The following is a 22107-nucleotide window of genomic DNA, read 5'->3' as shown; positions in this document are numbered from 1 at the left end:
AAAAAATATTTATAGGCCATAGCCTATAAATACAAAAATACAAAAATCTATTAGAAAGAAAAACACAGATGTGGTTGTCACTGATGGACGTTCTGGCAAGGAAAAAAAAGCACAGAGACAAATTGGAGTACATATAGCAACTTGCTAACTGTTACCAGGGAGGAATATAAATAGAAAGAGTATGGAGAGATAAAAGATCAAGTGACAGATTGGTTAAGTTACCATCAATTGCATGCAACTTTAAATTACAGGTAGGTAGCCGTGTTGGTCTGCCGTAGTTGAAACAAAATAAAAAAAATTCCTTCCAGTAGCACCTTAGAGACCAACTAAGTTGGTTATTGGTATGAGCTTTTGTGTGTATCTGAAGAAGTGTGCATGCACACGAAAGCTCATACCAATAACTAACTTAGTTGGTCTCTAAGGTGCTACTGGAAGGATTTTTTTATTTTTTATTTTGATGCAACTTTAAAGTTAGACAAAAAGTATGGATTTGCGTCACAGAGTTCATGGTTTAAAAAGGTGGTATTAGGATCCAGGGTCAAAATATTATTTAAAATGTGTAACTTACTACTTGAGTGGGAAACAATGGAGGAAATGGTTAAATCTTCAATGATAAATTGGGCTAGGGACGTGGGACTAAATATGGATTTTGCACTATGGGAACAATTGTGGAAAGTAAATGTAAAGTTTGCAGCATGTTACACGCTAAGAGAAAACTTTATGAGGATGCTGCATAGGTGGTACCTGACACCAAACAGACGAGCAAAAATGTCAAAATCAATAAAGGACAATTGCTGGGAATCTAAGATAGCAGAGGGATCCTTTTACCACATGTGGTGATCAGGTAGCATACTTAAAAACTACTGGGAAATGATCTATAATGAAATAAACAAAATGTTTTTAAAAATCCTTCTCTAAAAACCCAAAAGCATTGTTGCTGGGGTCAATAACAACAGAAGTGACTAAAAAAGAGAGAGAGAAACAGCTGCACGTGTGTTACTAGCCCCCAAAAGGAATACAGATCAGGTACCAACAAAAGAATAATAATATATTAAACTATTAGAATATGCGGAGTTAGCAGGGATGACCACTAGAATAAGAAATCAAAATGATGAAAGATATAAGGAGAACTGGATATTTTTTATTGACTATATGAAAAAGTATGATAAACACACAATTAACCTAGCAGGATGGTGATATTTTCAGCAGGGTAAGAAAAAACTAAAGTGTAGATAAATAGTTGTGATAGACGGTGAACCAAGAAAATGCGAGAAAAAGAGGAGACAAAAGGAACCATGGAAGGAGAAGGATGGGAAGTTGGTGGAGGAATGCTTTCTGGTTTTCTGTTTATTTTTTGATATCCTAAAATTGTTATTTCTTTTCTATTTCAGAGTTTTCTTTTTTGTGTCCTTTGCATTATTTCTGTTCATTTCTTTGACATGGAGTTGTCTCAGAAAGCAAATAAAAATAAATATCAATGTGAGAGAGAGAGAGAGAGAAACGGATTCAGATTTGATCCCAGAATGTCCCACTTTTCCTTAGGATGTCTCTATTTTCATTGGAGAAATGTTGGAAGGTATGGAGTTATCCGACCGAGCCGCCTGAAGGCAATCTTGTACAGGGAGGTTTATTTAATGTTTAATGTTTTATTATGTTTTTACATATGTTGAAAGCTGCCCAGAGTGGCTGGGGCAACCCAGTAAGATGTTTGGGGTATAAATAGTGAAATTATCATGATGGAATGGGACGTCCCTATTTTCATCAGAGAAATGTTGGAGGGTAGGCCAGTGTACAGCAGCCCTGTGCAAAACTGGACTCTTAGTCATGGCGCTGGCTGGGAAAACTGGAGAGGTGGAGAAGTGGGGTGGGAGAGGGTAGGAGGGGGGAGGTTTGGAAACTCCGGCGTCATCATTAATCCCGGCCTCACAGCCAAAAAGACAGCAGCACTGTGAGAGCAGGAGGCCAATGACAACTTGGCTCCAAGACTTTGCCACCAGCCAGAGGCCCCAAATGGAACATGGAAAAAATGGCTGGGCTGTCTGCCCCTCCTTGGTGCACACAGCTCATGGGGCCCAGGCAGGTTTTCAGTCTTATGTGGGGGTTTTTTGCATCACATTGCAGTCGCCAATGAAAAACCAAGAGGCAGCTGTTCCTGATGCAGCAGAGTGCTGCTGAGGAACCCGAAAAACACAAGGAGCTGGTCAGTCTGCCGGGGGGGGGGGGGGGAGAGAAATTTTAAAAAGTATTCAGGCTTGGTTGAACAATCTTAGGGGCCAACCACAATACATCGTGAAAGGGTTGCATTAATATCCCTTACACCAAAATAAGTTATCAGATGTCCCTATTTTCAGCAGAGAAATGTTGGAGGATATGTGTTTTGCAGCAGGGATGGGGAAACCTTTTCAACCCAGGGGCCGCATTTCCTCCTTGGAGACTTTTCGAGGGCCACATGCCAGTGGCAGGCAGGGCCAGAGACAAGAGTGCACCAAGTCACAAATATAAAATTTGCTTTTGGACCCTGTGCTAGTTTCTACACATGCTCTCTTGTCCTTCACCCAGACTGGCAAGAGGCATCATTGGGGTTCGAGGGCAAAAATATTCAGGGCGCGAAGCAGCCCAGTGAGGGGTGAGGCCTGTGGTGGCACATCTGCCCCCTGGGCTTGACATTCGCCACCCTGGTTATACAGTTATTGATGGGGCTGAGAACAGACAATTCATGGCGAGAGGGCGCTGGGAGGCAGAAAGGGTCAGAAGAAACCAAACAAGAGAGGTGTTTCTGACTGCTTGTTGTCGGTTGCTGAGAGTGGAGTCGGTCCTTGAGCAACCCTCTTCCTCTGGTCAGCCTTGACGTGATTCTTGTAACCCAGAAAGCAGCCGTCTCTGGCTTGCATCTCACAGCAGCCCTTACCATTCCTGCCCCTCGCGTCCTGGGGCAGGGTGGGCGATGACGGCCGGGGAGGGGGAAGCAGTAAGGTAATGCCGTTTCCACGGCACAGGACGGCTGCAGCTGTGAAAACAGTGCTGCTTGCTATGCTGGCCAGAGAAGAAGAGAGGAGAGCTATGGGGAGGGAGAAATGCTAGGAGGAGGGGAGGCTGGTTGTAATCCAGTGGGCCTTTGCTCGTCTCTGTTCCTGGCCATCTATGACCCCACCCCACTGGACTTTTTACTAACAACTCCCCCTCAAAAAAAGCCTGTTATATAACTGGATGGCTGAGCCCCTCCCTCCTTCCTGCAAACCCTTGTAGGCAGCTCAAAGGGTGGGGTCCCCTTACATCCTATTTCCCCACCCCCAACCTAGCCTGCAGGTACACTGTCTCACGCTGGATGCTAATCTCATCAGCCTCAGCTGCTCAGCCAGGTAGAAGAGGGATCTTGAAATATACTTAGAGTCAAGTGTGGATTTCATGCTCTTTATTCAGCTCAGCGTAGTGAGGAATGGAAGTTCCCCCGAAATGTCTGCTTTATATACATTATTTATACAATGGGCTCCACGTGATTGGCTAATTCTGGGATTCTCCTGTAGGCCAATCAGGTTGCAGATTCACTTCCACCCGGAGTTGGATTGGGTGGCTCCTGCGGACCAATCAGACTGCTGCATTCTGGATCCTAGTATTCTAGGACCAATCAGACTGCTGCATTCTGGATCCTATTGTTCTAGGACCAATCAGACTGCTGCATTCTGAATCCTATTGTTCTGGGACCAATCAGACTGCTGCATTTTGGATCCTATTCAACTCAGTACATAACAGATCTAGAAGAGGGAAGTGAAGCTGGGGCACAAGGGGGTGTACAGGGCTTTGTTTTTTTGTCACTGCCATGAATTGCTCTCTCCCTCTCTAAACTCATTCTCTCTGAGGCTTGGTTATCATAAACAGCCAATGAGGAGGTATATCTGTCTGGACTGTGACACTGCAGACTGCAGGTGGGATCTCTCCCGATGGTGCAGTTAGGTCCTGAATAGTGTTTACTGCAGGGAGGGGGGTGACCCTTCTTAGATGCTAAGCTGCATTTCCTTCCCTGGCTTCAAGGGGGGGGGGAGGTGAGTCAGCCCTTCTGTGTTGTACAATGTACAGGCAACTCTCCATTTACGTGGGGGATACGTTCCAAGGCACCACACATTTACGTGAAATCACATATACTTGAAACACCTTTGGAAAAGCCTGCCAATGCTCTCTAAACCTCTGCAAACCCTTGAAAAATCCTTTGAAAAATCAGCAGTACTTCCAGACACCAAACTCCACCACAATTGCGCCCTCCAAACCTCCTTGCTCAAACTTCAGCTCTCCCCAGGCCTCAACGGTCAGTTCAAGAGCCCCTGGCGTTGTACTTGCAAAGGCTCATGGGATTGCTAGGCACTGTTTTCAGACCATTTTGCCATTTTTAAAGCCATCTACTGGTTCGTGCATGATCAATTGGTCATTGCTTGTACAATAAAAAGAACACAAAAGACAGCAGATGTTTTTTATAAAACAAAAATAAAGCAATACAGACTAGGTAGCAATGGCAGACATCCATCAAGTTCTAAGTTATGGAAATTCATGAATTGAATATATACAAACTTATTCAAATGCTTATGCAGTGACATGCAGAAGAGCTTTAAGACCTCAATTAATCAACAGCTGCAAACTGGGCCAGCCCACCCATGAGGCAAGGTGAAGCAACTGCCTCAGGAGGCAGGTTCCACAAGGGCAGCAAATCCTGATGGAGATATTTATTTTCTCCCTTGTCCCTGATGTAGATCTTCACTCACCCTTTCTTCCCTGGCCAGCAGGGGACACCATTTTTGGGTTCACCTCAGGTGCCAAAATGTATTGGAACAGCCCTGGTGGCAAATTGCAGAAAACAATTCACCAGTGTGATATGCTGTAAATGTGATGTAGTAGTGAATATACTCTGCAGCCTAGAGTCACAGAGAGAATTTGAAACACGCGCACAACACTGGTCCAGATGCACATCAAAGGTTGAAGCCCTTCCCCAAAGTAAAAGTATTTGGAAAGCCAAAATTCAGAAACGTACTTTGCAATCCAAATTAAACTGCCATCTTACATAACTATACATGCTGTGAAAATGTGTTTAACAGACAATATTTTACTTTCAAAGCTACTGTGCTGGGGAGAACAGAAACACATGGCTTGACTTTTTAAAACATCTATGTAAAGCGTAATCTCTCAAACTTTCTTCTCAGTTGAAACTGGATGCATACTTCACCTAAGGATGTTTATTTTTTTTATAATGTTAGAAGTCCTCATACTTGGAGAGGGACCATATGCTTTGCATGCATAAAACCCCAGGTTCAGTTTGGAGCACATTCCATTCAAAGAACAAGGTAGTAAGGGATGTGAAAGAAACTGTGGGAGCCACTGGCAGACCAGACAATACTGGGCTAGTCCGACCTGTCACAAGGCAGATTTCTAAGGGCCCTCTCAGAAGAACCTGTACACCTCAGTCTCCATTCTGGAGATGCAACTTGCTGCCTCTGCTGTAGGATTGATTGAATGGTTCAATCAATCCCTATTCTCGGTTGCTGAGCCAGAACAGGAGAAGGCAAGAGGAGAGCAGTAACTCACAGAGGGATGTACTGGGCAGCCTCCTCTGTAGGAGTGGAGTTCTTTCCGTTCATGAGATAATCAGATCCAGCCTTTGCAAACCTGGTGCGCCCTCCAGTTGTTTTGGACTACAAGTACCATCAGCCCAGACTACATGTCTGGAACTTACAGCCATGTTGGCTGGGATTGATGTGAGTTGTAGTCCAAAACATCTGGAGGGCACAAGGTTGTCAAAGGCGGCTTTACTCAAATACATTCTCCCAGCACACGAGCAATTCTCTTGCATCTGCACCTGGCATCCTAGGGCAATTGCCAGGGCCTCAGAAGGGCTCCCCAGTGCCAAGGCCTTCTCCGGCAGCTCCACATCCTACAGCTGGCTCTGTGAGTATTCATTGACACTTGCCATAAAACTCCCAGAGTGATTTAATACTAGAGTATTAAAGCATCAGAGTGGCATTCAGGGACAGAGCCTGCCAGCTTTCTACTGGACCCCCTATTCTGAAGGCATGGCGACATGAGTTGTGCTACAAGTCCACGTAGGGACTACCAAGAGTACTCCCCCAATGAACTCAGTGTTTGACCCAGGACATACAGGGTAAGGTCCAGCTGAAGGTATCCTGGGCCCAAGCTGTTCAGAGCTTTGAAATGACCCAGCACTGCAGTGGGTGGAAAGCCACTGCCAGCACAGCTGCGTTTCAAGCCATGTTTTACATTGCTGTACACACCAGAGAGGGGTCAGGGAGATGTGCATTACCTGGTTAGTTTCCCTGCAGCTGCAAAACACCCCCCCCCTTGCTCCCTTTCAATGAAGCCATTATCTGTGCATGTGCTGCTAACTGTGCATGTGCAATGCATGTCTGGAAGGTATACACCTCAGTGTAACTGCAGCTGACGGTTTCAAATCAGATGGAAGCTGGTTTGGGGGGAAACGCATCAAGCAGCAGTATTTCCCCAGAAACTGCAGGCAACATGTGGATTGTGGCTAACGTTTTGTGTTTTTGGCTCCAAACACCAGCAGTGGGAGTGCACGGGAGCTGAACTCTATTATAAACCCTTCACATTTATTCTAAGCTTTGAAATACAACTTTAATCTCCAACACAGGCATATTTGATTCCAAGTGCTGACTTTTCAAATGCATCATTTCAAGCAGCAATCCCTCCCCCCAGTCTTTTCCCTTCTTCTCCATCCATTCATCTCTCACACAGGTGTCCTTCACAGCTCCCTTTGGGTGGCCTTTGAGTGCCATCAAAATGAGAGCCACCCACAGCTGCATCCCGGACTCGCCAGGCAGGTCTGTGTCCTTGGCAGAGAGGCCCACACTCAAGAGCAGAAAGACCCCAGCCTGAGCAAAGGCAGTTGAGGCACATCTGGACACTATTACTGCAGAGGTCTTGTTGGGGGCAGCAGCAGTGCCAGCCTCCCCTTTGGTGCCTCCCACACCCATTGTCCTCTTCACAGCTCAGGATTTTGGTGGAAGCGAAAAGTCTCCCCTTCCTACTCACTTCTACTTGTGTAAAAGGCCCTTGATCACAAGCACGGAGTCTCAGAAGCCCCCTGACCACAGCCCAGGGGCTTCCCAGCAAACGTAGCTCAGGAGACAGAGGGACTCTCTGCTGTTTTGCCCTCCCAGCGCAGGAGTGTTTTGCACTTCTCACTTCCTTGTGAGGGAGGCAGGAGCACTAGAGACTCGTGGCACATTAGTAGGATCTTTTTATTTACAAATGTATACTAGGTGGCGGCTGGTGGTGTTCCTTGGGACCAGTAGGAAGGAAGGCAGGGAGGCCAGCAGCTGGTGGTGCCAGAACCAATGACAGAGGGTGGGTCCCTGCTGCAAAGGGGCTTGCAATCTAGAATTCAACACAGGGAAAACAATTGAGGAAGGGGAGAGAATTAGAAAATGGAGGCAAGGTGGAAAGGAGAAGACTGTGTACTTCTATGGAACACGCAGTTCCCCAACATTCCCAAAGATACAATGGTACCTCAGGTTACAGACACTTCAGGTTACCGAAGCTTCAGGTTACAGACTCCGTTAACCCAGAAATAGTACCTCGGGTTAAGAACTTTGCTTCAGGATGAGAACAGAAATCGTGCTCCAGCAGCGCAGCAGCAGGAGTGGTGCTAAAGTGGTGCTTCAGGTTACGAACAGTTTCAGGTTAAGAATGGACCTCCGGAACAAATTAAGTACTTAACCCGAGGTACCACTGAAGATGCTTTAGGGCAGGGGTGGTGAATCTGAGGCTCTTCAGGTCTTGTTGGACTACAGCTCCAACCAACCCTCACCATTGGCCATGCTGGCTTCTGGGGCTTCTGGGAAGAGGAATCCAAGAACACCTTGGAAGAGGAATCCAAGAACACCTAGAGGGCCACAAGACCCTATCCTTAGGGCTTATGACTGAGGTGGGGGGATGAAGGAAGGATGGACCAGGCAATGAGTTTGTGTTTCCTGAACAATAGTCGTCGTCCCCCCCCCCCCCGCACCGCCGCTCTTCCAGCATTGCCCAGCAGATTGCTTTTATATTTGAGTGAGTTTCCAAATTAGTTGGGGGGTTTGGAGAGGGAAAATCTACTCATCAAAGATAAAAAATCCCACTGAGCACAGGGAATGCCCCGAGGCAGCCTAAAGTAGCTCTTTGGGGAGCAGCCAAGATGTGAAGATAATGAGAATGGCGAGTTGTTGCTTAACATTATTGGAGTAATATATGTGTTATTTCTTGCTTTTTAAAGTTTCCCTTAAAACATTATCAAAAAAGCATCATCAAAAACTGTCTAGCCAAGGGGTTGCCAATGCAGTGCCTGTGGGTCTTCCTTGGCACCCACTGGGTCCCCCCCCCCTCTCTGAAATTAGGCTCAAGAAAAGCCATAGAACCTGTTGTATTGAGCTAAGCTCTAAGTAGATTCATTGAAAATAATGAAGTTAGGCATGCCCATTAACTTCAGCGGAGTTAACTAGCATTGGATACAATTTTTTGTGTGGGAATGATACCCACAACAGTTCCCCCTGTTTGGAAATGAGCCACAAGCCTGAAAAGGGTGGTGGCCTCTGGTTTAGTCTGTTGAAATTGCAATGAGCTGCTCCCAAATCTTTAACTCAGTTATGTGTATCATAACTTCCATGATAAATGAATGCATACGTGATTAGCACTCCTTTTTTGCCTGCTCCCTTTCCAGTCACTTCTTCACAAGCTGAAAGCCTTCTTAAAATATTCTTTACTCTCTAATTTTTGTACATCTTTAGCAAAAATTGGAAATGTTTAAAATTTAAATGCTCAGTTCTGGCAAAAGGATATATGGGGATGTATTGGGCAGAGGTGCTGGGTTGCCCCCAAGATTGGGGGGACAACGTGTGTAACTCGTGTGATGTCACACACACACCACATGACGTCACACACGTCTCCTGACGCTGTGTAAAATGTTGCATATTGAGGAGGCTGAAGACACCTCAGCCCCCCAGAGTTGGCACACCTGGTACTGGGGATGGGGATGGTGCTCTGACCCTCATGTTGTTGGTCTATTTTTAATTAATCAATTAATATTATTATTAATAATATAGCACCCTTCATCTGAAAATCTCAGGGTGGTTCACAAGATAAAAACCCCCATCACCCATGACCTTTGGCCATGCTGGCTGAGGCTGATGGGAGTTGAGGTCCAGCAACATCCGAAGCAGAAAGATTAAGGAAGAGAGCTGGCTATATGAACCCTCCATATTCAGAGGCTTTTACCACTGAATACAATAGCTGGGGAGCAACACCACAGGGGGGCTCTTCCTGTTGGCTTCCCATAGGCATTTTGTTGGGAAACAGGATGCCGACCGGGTCTGATCCATCAGGGCTCACCTTATGCCCATATTGCTTCCACCCACCCGAATTTAGAGACATTCTATCCAATTACATTTCTCTGTAATTACAGTGAAACAGTCCTGGCCAAGGCTGTGGGTGCGATTCCTCACGCCTGGTTTCCCAAAAGCAACACCTTCCTTTGAGGCCTCTTGCTTGGACCAAGGCTGTGTTAACCCACCCGAATGCAGCTCTTAGATTTGCGCCGCCGGGGGGGGGGGGGGAAGGCAGGAAAAAGCAAGAGAACAAATTTGGAGGAAGCTGGTGCAGCTAATTACCAAGAAAAAAAAGGGGGGCTGCGGAGGGGTTGAGCACTCCCAGAATGCAAAGGATGCAGAGCTGTTGTTGCTGCTGAGATAGACAGGGAGCAGAACCACACGGAAAGGGATCTGGGTGACTCAGGAGGAGGAGTTCATTTGCAACCTCAAACCAAAGTCAGTCGCTTGCCACCATAATGGTTAACTCTTTACCAATAGGGCTCGGCCCCAGTATCCAATCATTGAGCCATCCCAGGTGACAAGAAGTCCAGCAACTAGGTGTCATTTTATTCCACACAATCCCCCTACAGGATGCTTCAGAGTTGCCAGGGAATTTCACTTATAATGCAATTTCAAGGGAGAATCGGGAAGTTCTTAATTAAAGAAAACATCTGAGGAATTCTGAGGAGAGGAAAAGGAAGGAACATTTCATGTGGGACATGGGGGTGGGGGCGCAGTGTCATTAGTTTGCCTGAGAGAACAGGAATGCCAGGTTTATACCCTGTAGGCTGTCCTTACCTAAATAAAATTGGAGAGCTAACTCCCAGGCTCCCACCCCATTCGATTTCCAAAGCCCAGGAATAGATTCTACGCCCAGGTTGCATTTCCACAAGGACTTCTGTTTGTGCAATGCAGTGTTCTCCCCCTCTTCTCCCTGCTCAGGCTCTCTAAACCCATTCTAGGGTTTCCCCCCAAACTTATGGAGAGAATATTTGGGAGAACGTGGGGTGTGCATCGGGGGGGGGGAGGAGAGGAGGAAAGTCCTGTTGCAAAAGCAGGATAGGGAGCAGGAGTTGAATACCTCCATAGGGGAAGGCCACTCATGCAGGCTCATATGGGGTGGATGCCCTGGGGGGGGGCGGAAACCTTTATTTTGTCTTTCATTTTTTAGATTAAAATTATTTGCATAATTTATTACCTTTGTTAAATTTTCCTTTGTATTAAATCAATTCAGAATTAGTCATTTCAGATTTCAATCTGTATTTTGTAAATCATTATTTGCAATTGGACATGCACACACCTTACGGTGCCTGTGATTTTTAACTCTGAGTGGAATGATATTGGCAGGCTACAGGCTTTTCTAAGGCAATGGTTCCCGAACTCCTCCCCACCCTCCCTAGACCGGTTGAAAATTGCTGATTGCTGAGGATCTTTGCAGACCACTTGGGGCAATTGTGATGCTGTACAGTGCACACAGTGGAGTTCAGGCTCGTGGACCACTGGTGGTCCCCTGACCACAGCTTGGGAACCCCTGTTCTAAGAGCATCATGCCTACCAAATGGGGCTGGGTAGGGGAGACAAGCTGAGGATGTAAGGAAGGGGTGTGGGTGGTTCCCTTCCTTTACGCCCCTTTTGATATTAAAAATAGACCCCAGCCCTTTATACCCGGAGAAGGCAGACACGTGAGGGGCAAGCGTGGCTGCCACCGTCACGTTTCGTTTGGCCTTGAGGCACCCCAGCCCTGTTGTTAGTCTGCTCAACTCAAAACAGCAGTAGATTCATGAGGGATGTTCAGGAGGGGCAAGGAAAGAGGGATAGAGAATATCTTCATAAGAATATGAGATTCCTGGGGAATAAAGCAAAAAACCCTGCAGGGATCAAAGATCACATCAGGAATGTTCCTGCTGGCGTCATGTCCAATCTGGCCTACATTCCTGCAGCTGCTATCCAAACGCAGCTGGAACCAGCTCCCACAGTGAAGAAGAAGAAGAGGCCACCACAATGCATGCAAGGGCCAGAAAATGTTGTGAGCTCTTATTATAACAAGTTTGGGGGTTATAAAGCTATGTGTCATACTATCCAGGGTTAGAATCTAAGGAAGCTACTGAGCCTCTTGGGCTTGCTGATTGGAGGGTCGGCAGTTTGAATCCGCGCAACGGGGAGAGCTCCCAGTTCTCTGTCCCAGCTTCTGCCAACCTAGCAGTTCGAAAGCACACCAGTCCAAGTAGATAAACAGGTACTGCTGCAGCAGGAAGGTAAACGGCATTTCCGTGCACTCTGGCACTCTTTATGGTGTCCCATTGCACCAGAAGTGGTTTAGTCATGCTGGCCACATGACCCGGAAAGCTGTCTGCGGACAAACACCAGCTCCCTCAGACAGAAAAGCGAGATGAGCACCACAACCCCACAGTCACCTTTGACTGGACTTAACTGTCCAGCTGTCCTTTACCTAATTAGCACATGTAAAAGATAATTACATGAGGCACATTTCCTGGGTTGTGTATTGGACATGGTAATCCTAGCCAAATCAACAAGTGTCAATAAGTCAAACAAACTTCTTTGTGAGAGGACTGCCTGGGCGGATTAACTGTTAGGAGGGCAAAGCAAAAAGGAAGTAGGTGTCAGAATGCAAATGAATGGAGCCCTCTAGTTCATGGGTAGGCAAACTAAGGCCCAGGGGCTGGATCCGGCACAATTGCCTTCTAAATCTGGGAATCAGCGTGTTTATACATGAGTAGAATGTGTCCTTTTATTTAAAACGCATCTCTGGGTTATTTGTGGGGAATAGGAATTCGTTCATTTCCTCTCCAAAAAATATAGTCCGGCACCCCACAAGGTCTGAGGGACAGTGGACTGGCCCCCTGCTGAAAAAGTTTGCTGACCCCTGCTTTAGTTCCTCCCTCTGTAGATAAAGAGAGCATAGTTTAGGGAAGGGGAGTGGAAGTGATGTAACCAGGAAGCAGAGAGGAAGAATTTAGCTGGATGTGCCCTGTCGAGCAGGGGTCAGCAACCTAAGGCCCATGGGCCACAGGCCGCCCACGGGGGTCGTTTAACTGGCGCAGCACGGCGCAGGGACTCGCTTCCATGGCACTGGAAATTGCGTCTGCGCATGTGTAGATGCCGGAAATCGCGTCTACACAGATGCTGGAAATCACGCGCCCGCAATCCGGCCCACAGAGGGATCTCCGCTGGAGTGAACCGGCCCAGGCAAGGTAAACCTTGTCGACTCCTGCTGTAGAGCAAGAGAGGCTGCAGAGAAGGGATGCTGGTGTGATTCTGGAATAAGCTGGCCCTTTTTGGGATGCTGCTGCTGCTGCTGCTGTGAGCCCCTCCATAGGTAGGCTCAAGTTGTATATATGTAAATAAAACCATATATCATAAAGACACCCTAGTCCCCATTGTGCCTCATTCCCCAAGGAAACACTAGCCCTGGGTAAGCATGCCTGCAACCCCTGGAATCTCAGAGATAAGGGTGGTGGGTAACCATATGTATGGGCAACAGCACACACATACGCATGATTTAGAAGATTGCAAAGGGAGATGTTAATGGGGCTGCTTTAAAAACCGCAAAGCCGCCAACAAATCCAAAGCCTTCCCAAAGCCCCATTTCCCAGCCCCCCTTGCCTTGCCTCTGAACCCTCAACCCAGGGCTTCCAGAGATCAAAGGCTCTTGACCAAAAGAGCCCTGAACCCCCAGGCCCACAGCTGTTCTAGGAATGCTCTCTTTCCACAAATCAAAATGAACTATAAACAAAGTCACAAAATTAGGGGGAAATGTTCTCAGTGGGGTGAAGAGCTGGTTTGTGAACAACTCATGTCCACAGCATCTCATAAGACCCAGTGAGGATTTATTTTTTTTTTACACACACAGACACTGTAAGAACATCAGCTGAAGAGGAGAAGGGGCAATGAGCCAAAGTCACTTAGGTAAACCTCTCTCACTCTGCACTTGACATTTGGTGGCAGATATTCCCACCCGCCATGGCATGTAGAGCTAAATGGATATGGGAAGATAACTTATTTACATTGCATAGGCTTTCCCTGAGTGCAAATAGAGCTGTTTTATGCGATTCATTTTATTCATAGCTATATCTATCTATCATCCATCTATCTATCTATATCTATCTATCTATCTATCTATCATCTATCTATCTATCTATCATCTATCATCTATCTAGATCTAGATCTAGATCTAGATCTAGATCTATCTATCTCTCTATCATCTACCTATCTACCTATCTACCTATCTACCTATCTATATCTATATACACATACACACATAGATACATAATCTATTCTTATGTTCTATTTTTGTGTTGTTTGCTGTATTCTTTATTAGGCAGTATATACCTTTGTGTATGAATAAAATAAAGATTTTATATTACATGGAGTAAGAGAAAGTATTTTCAATAAATCTGGCATGACACATTAAGGAATTCAGGAATTTAGCATCAAAATGTACATAATTGCTTTTCTAATCTTCTCTCGGGACCAGTATGCAAACCTAAGCAGCTCCCCCCCCCCCCGGCCCCAGTGGCATGTAAACTGTTCCACAGTCTATGGCTGCCTACATACTATGCATTTAAAGCAGAAACCCCTGCAAAGAATCCTGGGAACTGGAGGTTAAGGGTGCTGGGAATTGTAGGTCTGTGAAGGGTAAACTACAATTTCCAGGATTCATTGCAGGTGGGAGTGTGCTTTAAGTGTTTGGTATATACACAGGGATAACTAGGAGTAGATTTTCATAGGTTCGTAGTAAGTTGCCTTATATTCAAGTCAGACAATTGATCTTTTTGGCTCTGATACGCAAAACAAATCCCTGGGCTCAGGATTATTTACAGTGGTACCTCGGGTTACATACTGTGATGGGATGAAGAGCTGCTTGTGTGTAGATTGCAATCCCTCAGAGTTTGAACCGCTTCTCAAACCTCTGCCTGTGACGGAGCCCCTCCAGCATGGCTGCGTCAGTCGCTAGCAGAATCCGAAAGTGGCTGCTTTCGGAAACGTTTCCAACATAAAAGCTCCTTAACGGAAACACGTCTTCTGGACTCTCTGCGTGACAGTTTCCGCCGAGGAACGGGTGTTCCTATAGGGGGCCCTGAGACTTCCCCACTGTTTTCACTGGAAGCATCTCTGAGCCATTCCTCCGACTCCCCTTCCCTTGACGTTCCTGTTCGCCCCCTACTGGTTCCCTCTTCAGGTGTCAAGTCTCTCTCTACCTCAGAGAGCCTTGGCACCTCCTGTCCTGCCGATGGCAGTTCCCTGACATCCACCTCCCCTCCAGGGCCCCCTTCACCCCCTCCCGTCTCCTCCCCTACGGGTTGTGAGGAGGTAAAACCCCGGAAAGAACCTTCCTCATCGTCTGAAGTTTCGAACACCTTTCTCCACTCGTTGTGGTTCCTAGTCTCTCGGTACTCCTCGTCATCTGAGTCCGTTCCTTCTTCCAACTCCGACTCCGCGAATCCTTCCAGTTCCTCTTCCTCGTCTGTGGTGCCGAAATACTCCCTTCTAAACCTTGCTACCGGCTGTGGTTTCCGCGGGAATCTTTGGTGGAACGTTTCTGTTAAAACCTCGTCATTGACCTCCTCTGCAGTCACCCAGGTGTTTTCTGACTCCGGTTCCCCTTCCCACGCCACTAAATACTCCACCTGATTGCCCTTCCACCTGGAATCGAGGATTTCCGCTACATGGTTACTGCTTTCCCTCTCCTCCAAGACCGGTCCCCTGGTGTGCTCCTCTTCACCTCCCCCCTTGTACGGTGACAGTAATGACCTGTGGAACACTGGATGCAATTTCATGTGGTTGGGTAACCGGAGTTTGAAAGCCACTGGGTTGACCTGCTGAATGACCTCAAAGGGTCCCAATCTCTTGGGTCTTAATTTCTTACAACCCCCTTTGAACGGCAACCCTTGGGTGGACAACCACACCTGATCCCCCACCCTTATGGTTTCACCTTCCCTCCTGCTCTTGTCTGCCTGCTTCTTATATTGAGCCTTGGCCCTTTCTAAGTTGAGCTGAAGCTGACGATGGATCGCTTCCATCTCTTCTACAAACTGTTCGGCCGCTGGGACGCTCCATCTCTCGCCCCCCTCCCCCGGGAATGCCCTGGGGTGACACCCGTAATTGGCCAAAAAGGGGCTCATCCCTGCGGACACATGCTCCGCATTGTTGTAGGCAAATTCTGCCAGCGCCAGCTTTTCGACCCAATCATTCCCTCTGTCATTGACATAGCACCTCAGATATTGTTGGAGGATGCCATTTGCTCTTTCAGCCTGCCCATTGGTTTCAGGATGCCGGGCCGTCGAAAAATTGACTTCCACGTGCAGCAAGCTCATGAGCTTCCTCCAGAACCTGGAAGTAAATTGTTTCCCGCGGTCCGAGACAACCCTCAAGGGGGCGCCATGCAGCCGGAAGACGTGTTCTACAAACAACTTCGCTGTTTCTTCCGCTGTGACTGCATGTGAACATGCTACAAAGTGGCACATCTTAGTTAACAGGTCCACTACTACCATGATGGCTGTCTTCCCTTTGGATTTGGGCAGATCCGTCATAAAATCTATTGATACCGCCTCCCAAGGCCGTTCTGGCGTGGGTAGTGGTTCCAATAACCCTGCCGGCGCCCTTCTTTCCCCCTTGGCCCTCTGGCATTGGTCACACCCTCTTACATACTCCTTTACATCTTCCCTCACCTTGGGCCACCAAAACTCCCTGGTGACCATCCACATGGTCTTGTGTTGTCCAAAATGTCCCGCCGTGGGACTATCATGCAACTGCTTGAGTACCCTCCCTCTCAATTCACCTTCTGGTATATACAGTGCCCCTTTGTAATACAATGCCCCATTTCTTTCTTCAAAACCCTCCGGGCTCTCACCCTCTCCCCTGAGGCCTCTGAGCTTATTTTGGGCATATTCGTCAGTTTCCGTTTCTTCTACCAGCTCTCGTCTCCCCACCAGCGCCGCCCCACACACCCAGCGGTCCTCAGGAATGACATGTCTTTCTTCGCTTGCCCCCTCCCCTTCCAAGTACTCTGGTTTGCGTGAGAGAGCGTCCGCCCTGACGTTCTCTGGGCCTGGTACATAACAAATCTCAAAGTGGAATTTGGAAAATTCCTGTGCCCATCTCACTTGCCGTTGGTTGAGTACTCGAGCTGTTCTCCAATACTCCAAATTCTTGTGGTCGGTGCACACTTGCACCTTGTGTTGTGCCCCAATCAATAAATGTCTCCACCTCCGGAACGCTTCGTGAATGGCAAGTAGTTCCCTGTCATACACCGTGTAGTTCCGCTCGGACTTATTCAGCTTCCTCGAGAAAAAGGCACACGGTCTCCACCCTGACGTATTTCTTCCCGGCTGAAGAAGCACAGCCCCCACCGCTCTGTCTGACGCGTCTGTCTCCACCCTCATGGGCTTCTGTAGGTCCACATGCAGAAGTTGTTCTTCCGAAGCGAAAGCCCTTTTCAGTTCTTCAAAAGCTCTCTCCGCCTCCGCCGTCCAAACAAATTTCTTCTTGCTACTGAGGCAGTCGGTGATGGGCGCCGTCAAGTGTGCAAAATTCTTGATGAACTTCCGATAAAAGTTCCCAAACCCCAGGAATCTTTGCACATCCTTCTTGGTTTTCGGTGTCTTCCATTCCAGCACCGCCTGGACCTTGCCTGGATCCATGGCCAATCCTTGGTCTGACAGGCGGTACCCCAGGAATTCCACCTCCTTGGCATGAAACTGGCACTTCTCCAGTTTCACCCACAGCTGATTGGCTTGCAGCCGGCCCAACACTTCTCTCACGTCCCTCACATGCTGCTCTTCATTTTCCGAATACACCAACACGTCATCCAAAAAGGCCACACAATTCTTGTAGAGCAACGGCCCCAGGACGTGGTTGATGAAAGCTTGAAAACATGCGGAGCCGGCTTGGAGACCGAAGGGCATTACGAGGTATTCAAATGCTCCCAAAGGGGTGAACATGGTGGTCTTCCATTCATCCCCCTTCCTTATTCGTATCAGATTATACGCCCCCCGCAGGTCCAGTTTTGTAAAAATCTTCCCCTTCCTCACCCTGGTCAGAATGTCATCAATTCGGGGCATAGGAAAGGCCAGGGGTTCCGACACGGCGTTCAGGGCCCTGAAATCCACTACAAGTCTCGGCTTATCTGTGTTTTTTTTGTCCACAAAAAACACTGGGCTGCCCCCCACCGCTCGGGACTCTCTGATGAAACCCCTCTTCAGGTTTTTGTCAATGAACTCCCTCAGCTCCTGCATCTCCCTGTCTGACATGGCGTACAGCTTGCCCACTGGGAGTTGAGCCCCCGGGAGTAGGTTGATTTGACAGTCAAAGGGTCTATGCGGCGGCAGTTTGTCCGCTTCTCTTTCGCTGAATACGTTGCTCAGATCTGCATATTGCGGAGGCACCTCCCCTTGCTTCATTACCTCCATCCCAGCTAAGGTGATCTTGGCTCCCCCTGGATCCTTCCCCTGCTTGCAGTGTTCCAGGCAATGCGCCGATCCAAAGGAGACCACCCTCTGGTGCCATCCCACTAGAGGATCGTGAAGTGCCAGCCAGCTCATCCCCAAAATAATGGGAGCTCCTCCCAATGTGGCCACATTAAACGCTATCCTCTCGGTGTGTCTTGCCACCCTCATTATCATGGGAACAGTCTGTTGGTTCACTTCTCCTCCCAACAGCTCTCTGCCGTCAATCGTGGTTACCTGCAGGGGTTTACTTAAGGGGAGGGTTTGTATCTGGTGCTCAGCTGCGAACTCCTTACTCATGAAATTACAGGAGCTGCCTGAATCCAGCAGGGCTTTGATCTGTAGGGGGTGTCCATTTGGCAGCTCTAGCAACACCTCTATCACTAGAGCAGGCCTGGGAGGTTCTGGTGCGGGCACTCTCACTGCTTTTGAGCCTGGCTGCTGTGCCCCGACGGTGGCAGCCAGGCGTTGGCTTTTACCTGCTCTGTGCTTTCCTCCTCCTCTCCCCCAACAGCTCCTGCCATGCCTTGCCATTCCTTTCTCCGTGGACAGACTCTGGCAAAGTGTCCTGGCTGTTGGCAGAGATAGCATTTTTTCCCGCCCTTTCCCTCTTTCTTCCGCCCTTCACCGATGTTTGAAACTGTGCGCGCACGCGCTGTTCCCACTTCCATCGGCTCTGCCGGCGGGAAAGGCTGCTCTGGAATGTCTGGAATGCGGAGCTCCCTCCAACGTTCTCCTTTCCCCTCCCGCTTCTCCAAAGCCCTCGCCTCCTGGCGCGCTCCAATGGCTAGCGCGGCTTTAGTCAGCTGGTCCATAGACTCTGCTCTGGGGTTCCGGGAAAGTTCATCTTTCAAGGACGAAGACAGACCCTCTTCAAAAAGCATTTGAATGGGCTCAGAAGCCAAGTCCCACCCCAATCGATGAATCAACATAGTGAACTCAGTCCAGTACTCACGGACAGTCCGGTTTCCCTGTTTGCAAGCCATTAACTGCCTTCGCACTCCTCCCTGCTCAATGTCACTGGAAAACATCAGGTCCATGGCACGAAAAAACTTCATCGCGTCCTTTAGGATCTCATTATTTGCTGCCATCAAGGGTCTAACCCAGTCCTTCGCCCCTGATTCGAGGTGGCTAATTACAAAAGCCACTCGCGATTCCTCATCAGGGAAGTCATCGAATTGCAGATTGAGAGCATATTGCATCTCTGTCCTAAAGGCATGGTAGTTCCTGGGGTCCCCCCCAAATTTCTGCACCAATCCTGGCATCTTTCTGTTGAGTGGGGTGGCTTTCTCCCTCCCCCTCTCTGCATCCTGAGCCCTCCTTTCTTCCAGCCTCGCCGTCTGCAAGGCAAGCTGGATTTCCAACGTCCTATACCTTTCCTCCAGGCTTGGACCTCCAGCTGCCCCTCCGGTTCCTGCTGGTTCGCTCATGATGCCTCTCCCTGGCACAAGCTAGCTGTCGATGACTTTCGGATTGCTGTGATGGGATGAAGAGCTGCTTGTGTGTAGATTGCAATCCCTCAGAGTTTGAACCGCTTCTCAAACCTCTGCCTGTGACGGAGCCCCTCCAGCATGGCTGCGTCAGTCGCTAGCAGAATCCGAAAGTGGCTGCTTTCGGAAACGTTTCCAACATAAAAGCTCCTTAACGGAAACACGTCTTCTGGACTCTCTGCGTGACAGTTTCCGCCGAGGAACGGGTGTTCCTATAGGGGGCCCTGAGACTTCCCCACTGTTTTCACTGGAAGCATCTCTGAGCCATTCCTCCGACTCCCCTTCCCTTGACGTTCCTGTTCGCCCCCTACTGGTTCCCTCTTCAGGTGTCAAGTCTCTCTCTACCTCAGAGAGCCTTGGCACCTCCTGTCCTGCCGATGGCAGTTCCCTGACACATACGCTTCAGGTTACAGACTCCACTAACCCAGAAAGAGTACCTCGGGTTAAGAACTTTGCTTCAGGATGAGAACAGAAATCGTGCTCCGGCGGCACAGCGGCAGAGGGAGGCCCCATTAGCTAAAGTGGTGATTCAGGTTACGAACAGTTTCAGGTTAAGAACGGACCTCCAGAACGAATTAAGTACTTAACCCGAGGTACCACTGTAATTCCAAATCTACTTCTTTTGCAACTAGTTCCAGGTGGTGGATCTTGGAGTTGTAGTAAAGAATAGAAGTAGATCTTGCAAACTTGAAGTTTGCCCACCCCTGGTTTAGATTATATGGGATAAGCAGGGACAAAAACCATAACATTTGCTGCCCTTTTACATTACCTGAGGGGATTCAACCACAGTGCCTCATGGGAGGGTTCAGGGAGGACTTGCTTTCCCCTGTAGCCTGTGCTATGGTTTGGTTGCTTCCGTCACCTGGAACTAGTTCCTCAGCATCTCTTAGCAGTTTCATGCCTGCTCTTGTTTCAGGACACCAGAAGGCCTTCTGAGTGGGGGCCTCAGGCTAGAGCACCTGCCCCCAGGTGCATCTGGCTCCATCGTAATATATATTTCAGCCACAGGTTAAGATGAACCTTCTCACCCAGGCCTTTGGGTGGAGGGAGGATACAAGTGTTATTCTCTGATTATAATTTTTTATTCTTAAATTTTGATTGTGCTCTAGTACATTTGAATGTAATGTTTATAGTGATTTTGTCTGTCCCTTGTCCTAGGACCATAAGGTGAATTGGTGCATGGTTAGAAATAGAAATAACACATAAATAATGCTGTAGTTTATAATGCTCAGATTGCAGGGAAGGTGGGGTGTGTGTGTGAGTAATTGCAGCGAGGGAATATTCTTGATCTATTCTGTCCAGGCTAGGTGCAAGGCAGACTAGCTGGGGAAAGGCGAGATTTGGGCAGGACTTTAGGAACATGGAGCTGGGATGTTTAGTTTATCAGGAAAAAACCTGACACTGAGCCTTACAGAGCAGCAGCAGCAGCAACAACAACAACTGTATCCTAATTGCTAGCCTTGCCCCCACTGGGCCTAGCCCACTCTAAGATCTTATCCACGCTTACCTTTCCTCCACTCTTTCCAGCCACAATCTGTGCTTTAAAACTTTGTATCCGAGTGTCCTTTTGTTGCCACAGAGCTTTCCCCATGAAGATTCGCTTTTTAACATACAATAGGAGCAAGCAGCAATCCACTGAAAACCCAAATTGACATTTGCTCTGATTGAGCACTAAGGTGCGGGTTTTTGTGGGGAATGCTTTGTGGCAACAGCAGCAACAACAAAAACTGCTCAGACATGGAGCTTTTAAGCACAGACCTGTGCTTGGAAAGAGTGTGGGGGGGAGGTAAGAGTCTCTCACTCTGACCTCTCTGGGTCTTCTGAAATGGAGTCCTCCAAGTTTGAGGATGGCTGTGCCCAGTGGCGTAGCGTGGGCGGTGCAGGGGGGGCTGGCCGCACCGGGCGCAACATCTGGGGGTTAGGGTTAGGGGCGCAAATCCACGGGTTAGGGGGCGCAAATTGCTTGCCTTGCCCCGGGTGCTGACAACCCACGCTACGCCACTGGCTGTGCCACATCCTTGGGCTGGAGGGGCACTGGCATCAAAGGCTCATCTGATGCAAGCACTTCCACTGACCTGTTGTCTTGCTCCTCTTCAACTGACAGCAAGCCACAGCGAAAGGTAACCTGAAAGGGCTGCTCTTTCACCCAGACATCAGCCAAATGGCCTGATGTACTCAACTGTAGTTGTACAGTGCCATTTTAGCAGTGATGGACCCAGCAAGAGGCTCTCCCGTGTAAGCCCCATTGAAACAAATGGGAGCTGTGCAAGAGCGCTGGTGGAAGACCTCCTCCTCCTAAGGAAGGAGCAAGAGATTGAAAATAGGCAATTGCCCAAGATGTGGGCAACTTGCAATTGTACTCTTTGGGTCAGCACTGTGGTATGATATGAACAGGGCAGGAAAATCCTTTAAACCTCCTGATTCTACAGCTTTCCCTGTCCAGTTCTTTGACTGAGTCAGCCTTCTCAGAATCCCAGAATGGTAGAGTTGCAAGGGCCCCCAGGACCATCTAGTGTAACCCCTTGCAATGCAGGATTCACAGCCAAAGTATCCCTGACAGAGGGCCATCCAACCCCTGTTGGATGAAGGATCCCATGAAGGACCCACCACCTTCCAAGGGAGTCTCTTCCACTGCTCCGCTTACAAACTTCCAGATCCTCCAACTGCCCACAACTGGAAAAGGGCGGACACTGGCCCTACACATATTGTTGGGAATGTAACTCCCATCTCCCCTAACGACTGGCCATGCTGGCTGGGACTGGCAGGGTGGCTGTCCAACAATATCTAGAA

At 48.3% G+C, this 22107-nt stretch overlaps 1 protein-coding gene across 2 annotated transcripts in view; it reads right to left on the bottom strand.

Moving 5' to 3' along the window:
- The window catches only part of LOC310667836 (uncharacterized protein), a 29228-nt gene that overhangs the window by 5085 nt on the left and 2036 nt on the right, over positions 1–22107 (bottom strand). The window contains exon 3 of one of the 2 annotated variants that reach the window (XM_083420829.1): positions 7268–7395. In XM_083420829.1, the coding sequence (XP_083276955.1) occupies positions 7268–7395 (128 nt within the window). Of the gene's footprint in view, positions 1–7240; positions 7396–22107 lie in introns of those variants that run through there. The other variant, XR_014506353.1, reaches the window with a different exon arrangement.

Source organism: Podarcis tiliguerta (assembly GCF_965153285.1).
Source record: "Podarcis tiliguerta genome assembly, chromosome: 17".
NCBI lineage: Eukaryota > Metazoa > Chordata > Lepidosauria > Squamata > Lacertidae > Podarcis > Podarcis tiliguerta.
The sequence above is the reverse complement of the archived record's forward strand: the minus strand, read 5'-3'. Positions and strand labels throughout refer to the sequence as shown.